The 14,046-nt window shown below is 36.2% G+C and overlaps 1 protein-coding gene across 1 annotated transcript in view; it reads right to left on the reverse strand.

Annotated features, from left to right (window-relative positions):
- The window catches only part of LOC149166628 (uncharacterized), a 193,789-nt gene that overhangs the window by 130,420 nt on the left and 49,323 nt on the right, over positions 1–14,046 (reverse strand). The window contains exons 2-3 of the mRNA XM_089432706.1: positions 12,851–12,960; positions 7,311–7,379 (exon numbers count right to left, since the gene is read on the reverse strand). Coding sequence (XP_089288832.1) covers positions 7,311–7,379; positions 12,851–12,960 — 179 coding nt within the window. The remainder of the gene's footprint in view (positions 1–7,310; positions 7,380–12,850; positions 12,961–14,046) is intronic.

Consider the following 14,046-nt stretch of genomic DNA (forward strand, 5'->3'; position numbering starts at 1 on the left):
TGGTCTTCATAATTAATATTTTATCCCTTGAAATATGCAATGAAAATGTAAGACATGTTCTTCATGTCATTTTATTGATTAGCCCTTAAAAAGATTAATGTAAAGACTTGTTCTTCATGTCGGTTTCAAATGAGAAAACTTTGAATTTTGAATTTTTGGCTCCAAACTTATCAAGTCGACCCTCCTTCAAGTGAAGTCGGCCCCAGTGAAGAGACACCCATTCAAGCTAGGCAGAACATTATAAATAAGGCATTCAACCTCCTCCACAAGACACACTTCGATCACTCACAAGACAAGATATATTATGAGCATCCAAGCGAAGAAGAAGGAAGAATTCATCTTGAGCATTTCTCTCTCTCTCTCTCTCTCTCTTGACTTCGCACGTGTGATTTTCTAGGCATACTCTGGGTAGCAAATCGAACTTCTAGGCAACAAGGTCGAAATTCTGGGCAGAATATTATGGGCAGAAGGGCCAAGTTTGTTGGGTAGAAGATTCACTTGACAAAAGGGTTGTTTGACCATGTTTGACCATAGCATTATTGGTCAGTTTGACCATCATAGTTGATTAGCAGTGTTAGGCATATCTCTTGTTGAACTGAAGAATTTCTCTATAGAAAAGGTTGTTGTGTTTTTTCCCCCAAGTGGGTTTACCTAAGGAAAATCGTGTGTTGTCTTTATGCATTGTGATCTCTACTATCCTTTTGCATTTATGGTTGAATTTATGTAGTGTATTTGCTTAATGATAAACTGGAAGTGCTAAAAGAATATCTATATCATTAGAAGTAATTATCAGTGTTTTAGAAATTAGTGTTTGTATCTATTGCACTTTAAAAATCAACAACCACGAGGGTTAATATTTAACCCTACTCTAATGGGACCTCCTTGAGGCCTTAGGCTTATAAGAGGGGCATTACTTGGAAAACTCGAATTAAGATAGCGTGTTCATTTTCCCCTACACCATACTTGACACTTTCCATGACACATTACAAGCCCCGTATGCCAACGCTACTCTTTGGTCTAACTTGTCATTAGTTCATTAGGATATGGCACCTCCATGTCCACACTCTTCGTGCAAGGTTAGAAAACATTGCCCTAGAGGTTGATGCAACTAAAAGAATGAAAAAGGATACATTCGCCACAATTAAAAAATAAGAAAATAAAAATGCAAAAGATGGTCGAGACATAAGTTAGCACGTGGACAAAAGCATAGCATGAGCTCTATCCTCCTCATTGGCCATCACCCTATTCTTTAGCACATGATGTTCCTTTACATCCAAAAGGAACCCTTACATGTCCCAACCCTGATGTGCAACGCAGTGTCTCATCTTAAAGGGTAACATAAAATGCTACATCAAAAAGAGCAAGCTCTAACCCTTAAGCTATGCACCGTAATACAAAGCATTGTCAAGAAGTAAAAGGCACACAAGAGGGGTCAAAAAACCAGGTTGTGCAGGGTAGCTCATGCCTCCACGATTGCCCCCCTCCTTTACATTCATACACTCAAGATGTGGATTCCCCATTAGTTGGCCCCCTTGACTATGGCACTTTGCCATGAAGCCTTCTCCCCTTCATTGTCACATCTTTGCACTAACACCTATTGATTGAGGGGTTGATATAAAATGCTACATCAAAAAGAGCAAGCTCTAACCCTTAAGCTATGCATCGTAATACAAAGCATTATCAAGAAGTAAAAGGCGCACTAGAGGGGTCGAAAAACCAGGCTGTGCAAGGTAACTCATGCCTCCACGATTGCTCCCTCCTTTACATTCATACACTCAGGATGTGGATTCCCCATCAGTTGGTCTCCTTGACTATGGCACTTTGCCATGAAACCTTTTCCCCTTCATTGTCGCATCTTTGCACTAACACCTATTGATTGAGGGGTTGACCTTGGAAATGTCACTTCCCCTTGAGGGCTAAAAACACCTAATAGGGATGACCATTAGCCACCTTTATCAAGGTGCAAAACACTTTTACGGGACTTGATATAGTTAGATATCGGAAGGTGATCCTTGTTTGAAGTATTAATATGCCCTTAACATTCATGTTTGGTCCACTTAGATGCATATATGATGGATGGTTGGTTTCAATTGAGTTAATGTTGTTTTTGCCAGGTGGCGCATAGCAGCCCGAAAGGTGATCAATGTTTCAAGTATTAATATGCCCTTAACATTCAAGTTTGGTCCACTTAGATGCATATGTGATCTTAATCTCTGATGGATGGTTGATTTCAATTGAGTTCATGTTGTTTTTGTCAAGTGATCCACAACATCCTAGGCCTTGAGGGCACTCACTCCACAAGTACCAGGCCTCTTTAGAGAGACAAATGGCTTAGCAAATTCAATGTTGAGAAATTTCAGCCTCTTGATGACTTGAGCAGATGTTGCATGTCCCAAAGCATCCTCAAGACCTAAGACTTTGGTCTACTTTGACCTAACATAGAGGATTCTTCATGATGACACCACTGGACCCAACATGCCCCCAGGCTAGCCTTGACACAACATGAAGGGCAGGATTTGATTTAGAGGCCATGTGAGGATGATCTCCTATTGAGGGACTTGGGAGAGATTTTTGCACTTGGAGAAGCCCTAGTGTTGGAGAGAGGAGGCCTTGTTTTGATAGTTGGTGACCCATGGATATGACATGATGGCACCCCAGCTAGACTTGGGACACCAAAGGTGAATTTGAGGGAATTTCCTCAAATTTTAGATGATCCTAGCATCATGACACTTTTTCAAACCTCACTTCACCATGGCGTGGCATTTGGAGCACTAAAAGGGCATTTGATGTCCTGCTAGATTTTACGACAACAGTGCCTTTGGTTGGGCACACTAGTCTACATCAGCGAATTTACTAGGCATGCCATCCATGAATGTTATACACAAATGTGGAGAAGCATCTCTTGTGTTTTCCTTTGATATTTTCCTTGGAAAAAATATAATCTCTATGAAAGTTTTATTTAAATTATGAATATGGGTCTCTAAAATTGTTTAATAATGATAATTTTTCCATCGAAGGAAAATATCTTCAGTGGTAGCTAGCGGGTTTAATTCCCCCTCCACCCAGATTCTATTCTCTGGAGACATGTTAGCCTGTGTGGCAAATATTTGAACAAGTTGAAAATCTTGATGAGTAATTCCTATAAGCCCAAACAAGCAATAAAATTTGAATATCTTGATATTGAGGTGAATAATCTCAGTCGTTGTGATTTGATCTTGGACCTTGCCCAAAATAGTCCTCCAAAGTTATCGATTCACAAATTATTGTGAAAAAAAAGGAATGATAATTTTTCCATAAAGAGATGAGGATTCTAAAATGAAGCAAGTTTGTTGTAATGAAATCAGACTATCAAAGGGTAGCAACACGATTCGGTGTGTGTGCTTAATCCATGCCTGTTAAGAAGCTCGCCCTCTTCTATTGTGGGGAATATAGTGCTCAAGAAGGGCATCCACATTGTAAGGGCAAGCTACCTCTCTTTTATAAGCAATCATCCAAGGATGGCCTAGTGCATAAGAAGGATAATGGTGGTTACATGCAAATTGTAGGTACATGAGATCTAGCAAAAATTATTGACAAATCGAAGGACTCAATGCTAGGGGATCAGCAAAATGAAAAGGGTGTTGATGCATTGAGGACGAATATTCATTGAACTTAAAACAACAGGACAAATCAAAATTGAAATAGGAAAAATGATGTTGCAACTAAATCAGAAAGGCCAAGTGGTTGTAGATGTGATGACATGAAGAACCATCCAAACATGGAACAAGTGCACAAATTCTTAGGGTTGAACAACGTGAGCAGTCATAATTGGAATGGTAAGGAAACACTACCATAATTTTTTAAAAAAAATAGAGCTTGCACCATGTTTTGGGATTTATACCCACTTAATCATCCCACATTTATAATTCAAAGGTGCAATAAATATTTAAAAGCATTAGGAGAATTTTGAGGTCAAAAATGGGCCTCAAAACAAAAAACAAAAAATAAAAAATGTACTAACAAAATTAACAAGAACCAAGATGATGATGTCATCCCCACGAGTAGATATTTTGGAGGGAAAGAAGAAAACTATTATTTTAATTGTATTTTCCAGGGTTGTGGGGGAGCGCCCCGCTCTGAATTTGCGCTCCCTGCAAAAAAAACGCTCCCTGGTTTTACAGGAGCATTTAGTATTTTTTGCAAATTTTTTGTTTGCAGTAACATTCCAAATGCATTTTTTTTCAAAGAAACAAATGATTTTTTAGTGGGGCAGCCCAATGATCAAGCCTATGGCCCTAGTGTTGATATGCGATTCATGGTAATGTTAAAAGTTACATTCTCTTTAATCTTCATTTTCATCCTTTTACTTAAATTTTTAACATTACCATGAAATGACTCAAGATGTTTGAGCGTGATTCCGACCTCATTGGATTTCATATGGAGAAAGTAGAATTTTAGATCTCATTCAAAATCCAACAGACTTATCAGTTTTTCAGGATTTCAGGATTGGGGGGATTGCAATGTTTCCATTGGATTTTGTCATGTATTAGGGTATGGAACTCGTATTTAATCAAGAGCACCAATCCCTCCATGTACCTTGATGTTAGTGACATTGGTTGTCAAACTCCTCTATCATGACCATCCTAAAAAAGTACGCATCGCTCAAACAAAATCTTGACTTGACATGCTATGCTTTTTCTATCTTATGTTAATGCTTAGAGGGTGATATTAATGACAAAGATCTTGATTTTCCAACAAGACTAAAAAATTAGACATTTCTCGTGGTGACAAGAGGCCCAAGCATTAGCAATAGATAATAGATTTACTTGTCTTTTCTAGTTTCTAGTAGTTTTTATAACTATTGATTCTTTCATATTCATTATGATATTTTTTGTAAACAATACATGACAATTTAAGTTTGAAGTTTGAAGTTGGCAATTATAATTCATTAGTAATGAATTATGAATATGATGCTTCGTGAAAGTTGAAAGTTGTTTCATTTCATTTCATTTTATAACATTTCATTTCATGTTAGATATTATTTGTTGTAATGGTTACACTTAGCTTACAAGTACAACTTTGGTGATCAATGATGATAAATGTTATATATTGAATTTTGAAAGCTTGAAACTTTAAGATTGATGAATCATGAGACTCAATATGTTGTATGTTACTATGTTACTAACTTGTGGACATGGTTGATGAAGATTATAACTTCTAGATGATTGTTGTTATATGGTTCAATCTATGATTTTAATGTCTATTTCATCATTCTACATGCTTTTGTTGACATATATGCAACAAAATAAAATATATATATGTAAAATAGCTCTCTGAATCACTCCCAAACCGGGAGCTTCTGAAAATGTCTCTCCCACTCCCGCTCCCCGTTTTCACTCCTGCTCCAAAGTAACCTTGGTATTTTCTATTTATCTCCTTATAGGTTTACTCAAATATCAAGTGTAAATACCCGTTGGATGTAGAATTAAATTCCACATCCAACAAGTAACCACTCTGCATACTTCTAAGGGGGTCCAGAGTGGATACTCGTTGTATGTGGAATTTAATTTTGCATCAAACGGGTATCTACACTAGACATTTGAGTAAACCTATAAGAATATAAACCAAAAATACAATAAAAAAAGTAGTTTACTTTTTTCCCTTTAAAAAATCACATATCTTATTTTATTATTTTAACCATTATTTTATTATTTTCCTTAGGAGGCCCATTTTAGATCTCAAAATTCAACTAATGACAAATATATGTAAATTCGCTTGATGAATAGTTCATGTATATGTTGGCTTGAGTAAAAAGCATGCAGGATTGTGAGTCCATGGAAGGCCTATGAAGAAAAAACAATTATGTAACTATTCTAAAAAGATTTAGTCATGCAGACTAAGTTAGCTGATTGACTCTATTATACAATAATCAAGCAAGGGAAATTATTTCCCACTGAAATGTGGTCAACAGACAAGTTAGATCACTTGCTATGATTATAACCTATCAATGCCTAAGTTTCATGTGCAACAAAAGGGTTAAGTTCCAACTTGATTTCATCATGGTAGTTCATTCACAAGAATGCCAAGGGATTTACATGGTTCAATAATGTCTACATTTTAGATTTCATCAAATTATGAGGACCTACAATTTTTTGCAACTCTCCTACTTTTGAGGAGCCAAAATACTAGGGCCTGCACATCAAAGTTAGCTATATATTCTTGGTCCTTGCAATCTCGTGAGTTAGGCAAGCCTCTTTCCATTGATCAAATTTATATACCACACTTGAACAAATGTAATCATCCATGCATTAAAATTTTAAATTTTCAAATTTGAAGGATAGTGCATTATTCAGTCTCTTGAAGCTGGTTATCCAAGCTTATGATCATCACTATACATAAGTCTTATAAGAATGGAGGCAAAACGAATACAAACTTATGATCATTAATTTTAATGTCAACTCAATGACTTGCAATGATGGAACTTAATATAATAAAGAGAGAGATATGAGTAACAGATTAAGACATATATCAACACAGCCAGATTAAGAAGCCTGTTTAGTCTATTGTAGTTCTTTGGAATAAGAGTGAAATTAGTTTATTTCAAAAGCAAAACTGTAGAGATGAAAAGCACCTCAATAAGATGCAAAGGGTTGTATCTTGTAGTAGAGGAACCCAACTCAAACTTTGTCTCTGATATTGACTACATCTTTTTGTGGGAACCCAAATCCAGAGACAGTATGACATACGTTTCATGTTGTATGCACAAGTTATTTCCATTCAAAGCAACAGTTTGAAATTCCTCCCAATTTTTGCATGTCCCTCAAAATGAAGTGCTCAATAATTAAGAGGGAGAATCTGTTTAAGGATCCGAAAAGAGGATGATCACCAAGGGTAGAAACAAGACAAAATCATCTAGATAGGTTATAGGGATTGGCCTATTTTAGTTTGTAGATAGGCCAACCTTAATTTTGTGGAAATATGGCAACCTAATTAAGAAAGGTCATCTCTCCTAATTGCAAATTGTTGTTCTCTTTTAGTTTCTTGTAAATTCATCCTTTTCTGCATAGAAATGAATGCCACTTCCTTTATCTTGAGGCTAAATTCTAGTGTACTTAACGTGATTTCTTGTCCTATTAAATGCCCTTTTCAAGATTGTAATAGAAAAGCTCCCACATAGATAAATGGAATGAAGAAAAAGGGTGTTTGGAGCCTAGACAAGCATTTTAAAATGTACAGAAACATAAATCAAATAGGTTGCATCGTTGACATATTAGTATGAATTTATTACAGAAAGTTCAAGCTCAAAACAAAACCAATTCATAAAAGATTACCTGATGATCTGCTCTAGTGCCATCAAAAGAAGCTTCTATGCGACGTTGCAGTCTTTGCAGTCTTCTTTCCTGAAAACAAATTGCATACCAACTCACAATTAATAACTATTCAAATATGTTGTAACAGTGAACTATCTAAAAAAGAAGATAAACAACAATACAAAGTGTGGTCACAATCACAAGATCCTCGAAAAATTCTGACCTAAAATGATATTAATATCAACTAATCCCTTTGAATCAAATGTAAGATTGAGAATAATCCAATATTTCCTAGAAATTATAAGACAAAAAGATTAAAATTGTATAATATAATACAGTGTGCACACACACAAACACAAGCACATTATTATACGATAATGTTTTTAATGTCTAAAAAAAGACCACAAAAGCAGGAAAGGGACCAAGTCAGTCCATCCAACATCGATAAAAAGTGGGAGTGCCAAGGCATCTCCTAAAACAATGCTAAAATCAAAAGGACAAAAGCTTTAAGAGCAACCTAGAGACCAGCTGCTAAATGTCTAGCTAAATGGAGTTAAAAAAACTAAGCGAAACAGTATAAAATACAGTGTTGGTACAATATAAGTGACATAAACTGAAAATCTGAGTACCGAGCAAAAGAGAGGGAGGATGTCGAGGCCTACTAGAGCTGACAGTGTAGGACAAGTGAGGAGACCAAGAGGTGAGCTCATCATTAGAGTTGTCAAGCACTATTAACGGCCAATACATTGTCCAAGGAGTGGTCAACACTAGAGGGCCTTACCATATGATCTTTGAGAGAAAGGGGGAGGGGGCAGTGTGCACAAGAATGAGAGAGCAGAACTCTCATAACATCCAAGGTTGAGCAAAAGAATCTCTTGACAAAAACCTAGCTAATCCACTAAACCCATTGAGTAGTATGCTAGGAACGGATAGCTTGACTCTGCAGCTGCTTTGAATTCGTTCATCTGCTAGTGTATAACATGTGATCTGGAAGGACTGCTCCTCATAGGCCTCAAAGAAATCAATCAACCCCTTAGGTTGACTAGGTCTATGTATCATTGGTTGGTCTTCATGGATTTGGCTTTCAGGCCCATACAAGTCACGCTATGCAAGCTCTTTAGGCCTTGTAAGCCCATAGAACTCATACTATATAGCCCACTTGAGGCATGCTATATGAGCCCACAAATTTTATAATGAAATTACATAGAAAGGTGGGGAAAGATTGATCGGTGTAAAGATTGAGTTGTTCACCAAACACACAAAACAATCTCCCAGTGAAACCATTTGGAAATTTCAAAAATCCATGCTTAAGACTAATTCAGAAATTTCACCTCAATACTTGAGGTTACCTGGATCTTTGTCCTATGAACGTTCAGCCTTACGATTGAACCTGAAATATTAATTTCAACAGCATATGTTTCACTTCTGTGACCTGTCCAGCCAAAAACACTAGGCAGCCCAAGAAAATTAACACTGAAACAATGCACTTCAAGGGCAAAAAACTCACAGCCCTAATGGTTCAATCTTCTCCACAAACCAGACCTGGAAGATACTTTATAATAACATATTTAGTAGTAAGTACATCCCTAGATCTGCCCCTTTAGTTCCTTCTTATCTTGGTAATAAATCTGTTAACAGTTCATGCTAAAAAAGCATACCAAGCAGCTCTAGAAACTTCTCATTGACATGAGAAACAGAAGCCTGATTTTCAGATCTGCAATGCGCAATATTTGGACAGAAAAGGTACACTATGTATTACAAGATATTTAAAACACAAGTACATATCATTAACTTATCACAAGCTCATACAACATGTCCAATCTACTTATCACAAGCTAGGATATTTCAATTCCATCCAAACCATAGCTAAGGCGGCCACAATCAACAGAAAACCCTACCTAGCAATCATGACCTAGCAAAGCATCACACTAAGCTACTCCTCAACAGCAAGCAACCATCAGCATCAACAAGTCCACCTTTGATCTCCCACTTGCATCACGTAAGTTTTCTAGGAGAATCTCCAAGTTTGCATCACACAAGCTCTCAATCTTCCTCGCTCCTCTAATTTTCATGACTTTAGAGTTTACACTAAAACTCTAAGCTCCAAGACAAACTCTAGCACCAACCTTCCAAGTGTTGAGAGATCAAGATGTTCGTAGACTAGGGCTGATTTGTCTTACTTGATAATTACATGTGAATTTTGTAGACCTTTTATTTCTTTTATTACGTTCTCTTCATTAAGCAATTACCAAAATTATAAAACATGAAGATCACAAGAGACAAAAAACACAAAGATGTAGGCTCCAAGCCAGGGCAAAACCCCACAAAGGGGAAAACCCAAAAAAATCCTCTTCTTATAGAATCTGATCAGAGTGAGATATCCAAGACCCAAAAACCAAGACCAAAACTGCCACAAAAGCCGCAAATCAGCCCTCCTTCAAGCCTCTTTCAATGAAGTCAAAGTCAAATCAGCCCTCCTTTCTCTACTTTTACGAGTACTTTCTCAAGTACTCCTACATTATTTGGGCTAACTCATATGACTAAAGTCGACTCTATGATGACACGATCAATATCCCCTATTGTAGAGGCCTCTTCACTTTTTAAAGATGCTGTTGTCAATGACTTAACCAATCTTCACATTGTAGAAGGCAATACTCTTCTCAATGGCTCATCCAATCCTCATGTGTGGATGCTCCTAACATTTCAACTCCATTATTTAATGATGCCAATGACACTTTTCATGATTCACCTACACTAGTGACTCTTCTTGTAAATAGGTGACCCTTCTTGTAAATAGGTCAAGGTCTATACCTAAGTGAGCTATCTCCACTCTTATTCATGCAAGAGAGAATCTTGTTGATCCATATGTAGGCTATCACGAGGAATCTCCTCCACCTTGAGCCCTTTTTGCTCAAATTATCAATTGTCTTCAAGATGAATTGATGCATTAGAGTTTCTTACTAATCTATATTTGAGCATTATTAAGAGGAATATTCTCCACCACAAACCATTACTCAGTTTTATGATATCCCCATGAAACGACAACATCTCCCACTTGGAACCACGCTCCAAAAGGGAGAATCTAGGGAGCACCCCTAGGAGCGCACTCCCAAAATTCAATACTACGCTCCAAACGAACCAGAGATGACAGTTTCCCTTTTAGGAGTGTGGCACTCCCTAGGACACTCTCTAAGTCAGGCAGGATGCTTTCAGAGCTATGGCACACACTCCCTAGATGCTCCATATTGGTAAAACTTGGCATTGCCTTTATCTTTCCTTTTTTATCTTTTTAAATAAATTTTTAACGATACCAATAATTGTTTTAGAATGTTTGGAAGTAGTTACAACCTCATTGGACTTTATATGGAGAAAGTAGAATTTCATGTCCCATTCCAAATTCAGCAGACTTGAAAATTTTCGAGATTTCATGATTGATGGGATTGCGGCATTTTCATTCGATTCTATCATGTATGAGGGCATGTGATTGACATTTAATCAAGAACACCAAGCACTATATGTTCCCCAATGTTGGTGGTATTGATTGTTGAACGACTTTGCCATGGCCTTAGCACAGATGTACCCTTGACTCAAACCAAAATAATTGACAAAGCATGCTAAGCTTTTTCTACCATATGTTAAGGCTTTGTTTAGGCAATTTCATCAAAATCGGGTGGTGTCAACTATGTCCCTAAAGGATTGAGGTAGAGGCAAAGGCTATACAAGATGCAAAGAATGAAGGATGATACTAATGATGAGGATCCCGAAATAAGCAATGGTGGAACATTGCTTGTCAAGGAGTGGCGAACATGCATGAGGGTGCTACCCCATAGCTACAACATTTGGCAACATGGGTGCTTCCACACTTGGTGAACACTTCTTATGTAGAGAGGTGCTTAGAAACTAGCTCAATTTATTGTTTGGACCTTTCAATATTCATACTTCAGCGTGCAGATGGTCTATTTTGTAAACATAACTATTTGGTCATATATTCTTGATAGTTGTTAGATAACCTATTCCATTCCATAAGTCAATGGTCTGCTTTCTATCATATGGCCTTGTATGTTTGTAATTGCTAGAATCTAGATTCTAGATGGTTGATGCTTAAATGATTAATCATTAATTTACAGGATGACATTTCTACCTTTATTAATGTACATACTACAAATATGCATGTTTTCATGTATTCTGCAACTAATTTGGCATTCAACGTTTTTTTCTTAATATTAAAAAAAAAAAGTTATCCACACGCACATAAAGCAGATGCTCCACTCCCGAGGTTTCTTGGAAAATGACACTCCCAACTCCTACTTCACTCTGTGCTCTAGCAACTATTTCTTAAAATTTAAATGAAAGGACTCCAAGAAGAAAAGTCACATGAGAGCCAACCATCCAAAACTAAGCTTTTTAAGCACAAGAATCATAAGAGGGAATGGAATACTTTGAACCCAACAAAACTTTTAAGGCCACGATGTAAACTTTAGGTGATGTGAAGTTTGTGTATCAATTGAAGCATTTATATTGCCTAGGATCTGCACATCTGTTGATGATATTTGCTAGCTTTTGCCTATATGTAAGCTTAATTATGCTCAATTGAGGGATATCATTTTTTCAACATTCTCTATATCTTCGTTTAAAAAATTCATGCTCTGTTTTCCTCTTATTTTATAACACCTTTCAGAACTTTTTATAACCTTTTTTAATGGAACACAACTATCTTCTTAAGCTTCTTTAGATTGATTATCTACCCATCAACAGTGATTTTTTTTTGAGTAGATACTCTTTAAGAATCACAAAACTTTAGTGACACATCAATATATTGTGAACAAAAACATAAGCTATTCAATAAAAGCTTGAATTAATTTTAGTGGCATATCAATGTCTTGTGAACAAACAGATGAGCTATCCAAGAAACGATTGCATTGACTTCAGTGACACATTAATGTCTTGTGAAAAAACACATAAGCTATTCAAGAAAAAATTGAATTAATCAAAGCATTGCACAAAAAGAGACAATAGCACATGATATAATATCTAAAATTCTATGAAGTAGAATTGCCTGAAGGAAAGAACCTGAAAGCCAATACACTACAAAGTACAAACATAATGACGCATTGCATTTGGTTTTATTTCCTATTCCCATATCACCATTTCAAATGAAAGCAGTAAGCATGGATTGTTATACTGGAAAACAAATTAATCATAAATTGGTCTAGTATTTTGGAGTCCACCTCCACATGGTTCAAGCACTCCAAACTGCTTTTGAAGAAACTTGATATTAAATTGCACTTTATAATCAATTAAAATCAAAAAGAGAAAATTAAATCCCTTCCAAAAGGATTAGGAAAAATAAAATTGCAAGAATGTTACCAAGAAATCAAAGTAATAGAGACTCGTACAATGGGATCGTGAACAAGACAGACATAAAGATTGCATAATTCAATAATTAAAAAATCAATTTAAGCATATAATGCAAAATAATAAAATATAGACATTTTACTGAAGAAGTTAATCTTGACTTACAAGGTCTTACCTCATTGTGTAATCACAGTCTATATGCTCACCTCAAATGGGGTCAAAGTAATAGAAACTCTATCATTGGTGCTTGTTCGTTGCGCACAAACACAAGAAAGGCCCCTCCCAATCCATGCTGCCGATCCAACAACCACCTCCGCTGCAACCACATTAAAATTTACAATAATCAGAATATTTCCTTTCTTGATTGTATAACTTCTACTATTACCTATTTTATTTAGAATGTGCAAGCCAATCTAAACATCCAAAACACAACTATGGAACTCATGTACACTCCAAATCTTCAAATCCACAAAAAGCATTCTCACTTCTTAGTTGGAATTTGGCATTGGTACTTCTGAAATACGAAATGAAGGAAAGAATGAAAAAAGAAATGCTAATATTTACAAATGATTGGTAATATTCAATTGAAATGAAAGTGCATTAAAATTAATTCAACAAAGGGGATTTTGCAAGGGACACATTGATTTCAATCTTATTTCATTCCTCTCTTCTATTTTAGTTTGGATTAGACTCACAAAGTTGTAATTGCATCTTTGGTCCAAATAAATTCAAACAGATTGGAAATTCTGTTGACAAGTTTGTCTCAATGGATTCTCAAGTAGAGAAGGTGTTATGACCTTTATACAACAGCGTAGAGAAGTTAATTCGATAGAAGGTCTTCAAGAAAACATTGAGCTAGAGCTCAATGATGTGTCTATGAACAAAACTTAGATTACAAGAACCTTGCCTTAAGATGCAAAAAAGTGTGACATGAATTTGGGCATCTCATTGCACCCTTTAGCAAGGACAAAGATGATTCTCTTAAAAGGGAAAGAAACATTTGAGAAAATAATAAAAATAAGGAATCTTCAAGTGGAACTTTCATTGAATCCTACAAGGATTCAGAAAATGAGATATTGGATGTGTGGACCTGAAGATTTTAAATTAGCTAAAGAAGCATCCAAGGAGAATAACCAAATATCGATTTGTTTTATAACCATTTGTTGCGAGAGATAAATTTGTAATATATATTAGTGGGGCTTTCGTTTAGTGAGATGACAGAGTATTAAATTGTCCACCAAGGCCAAGTTATGAGTGTGGTTTGCCCCAAAATGAATGGTATGTCAAAAAGGGATGAGGGGTGGATGTAGGCCCAAAGAACTCTGGCAGAACAGATACACATAAAACTAGGCACCAAAGGAAGTCAATGTTATATAGCACAACCCCTAACCTTGGGAAGTGT

Source organism: Pinus tabuliformis, chromosome 5_1, assembly GCF_031772625.1.
Source record: "Pinus tabuliformis cultivar Carrire ecotype Pingquan chromosome 5_1, CPIR1, whole genome shotgun sequence".
Lineage (NCBI taxonomy): Eukaryota > Viridiplantae > Streptophyta > Pinopsida > Pinales > Pinaceae > Pinus > Pinus tabuliformis.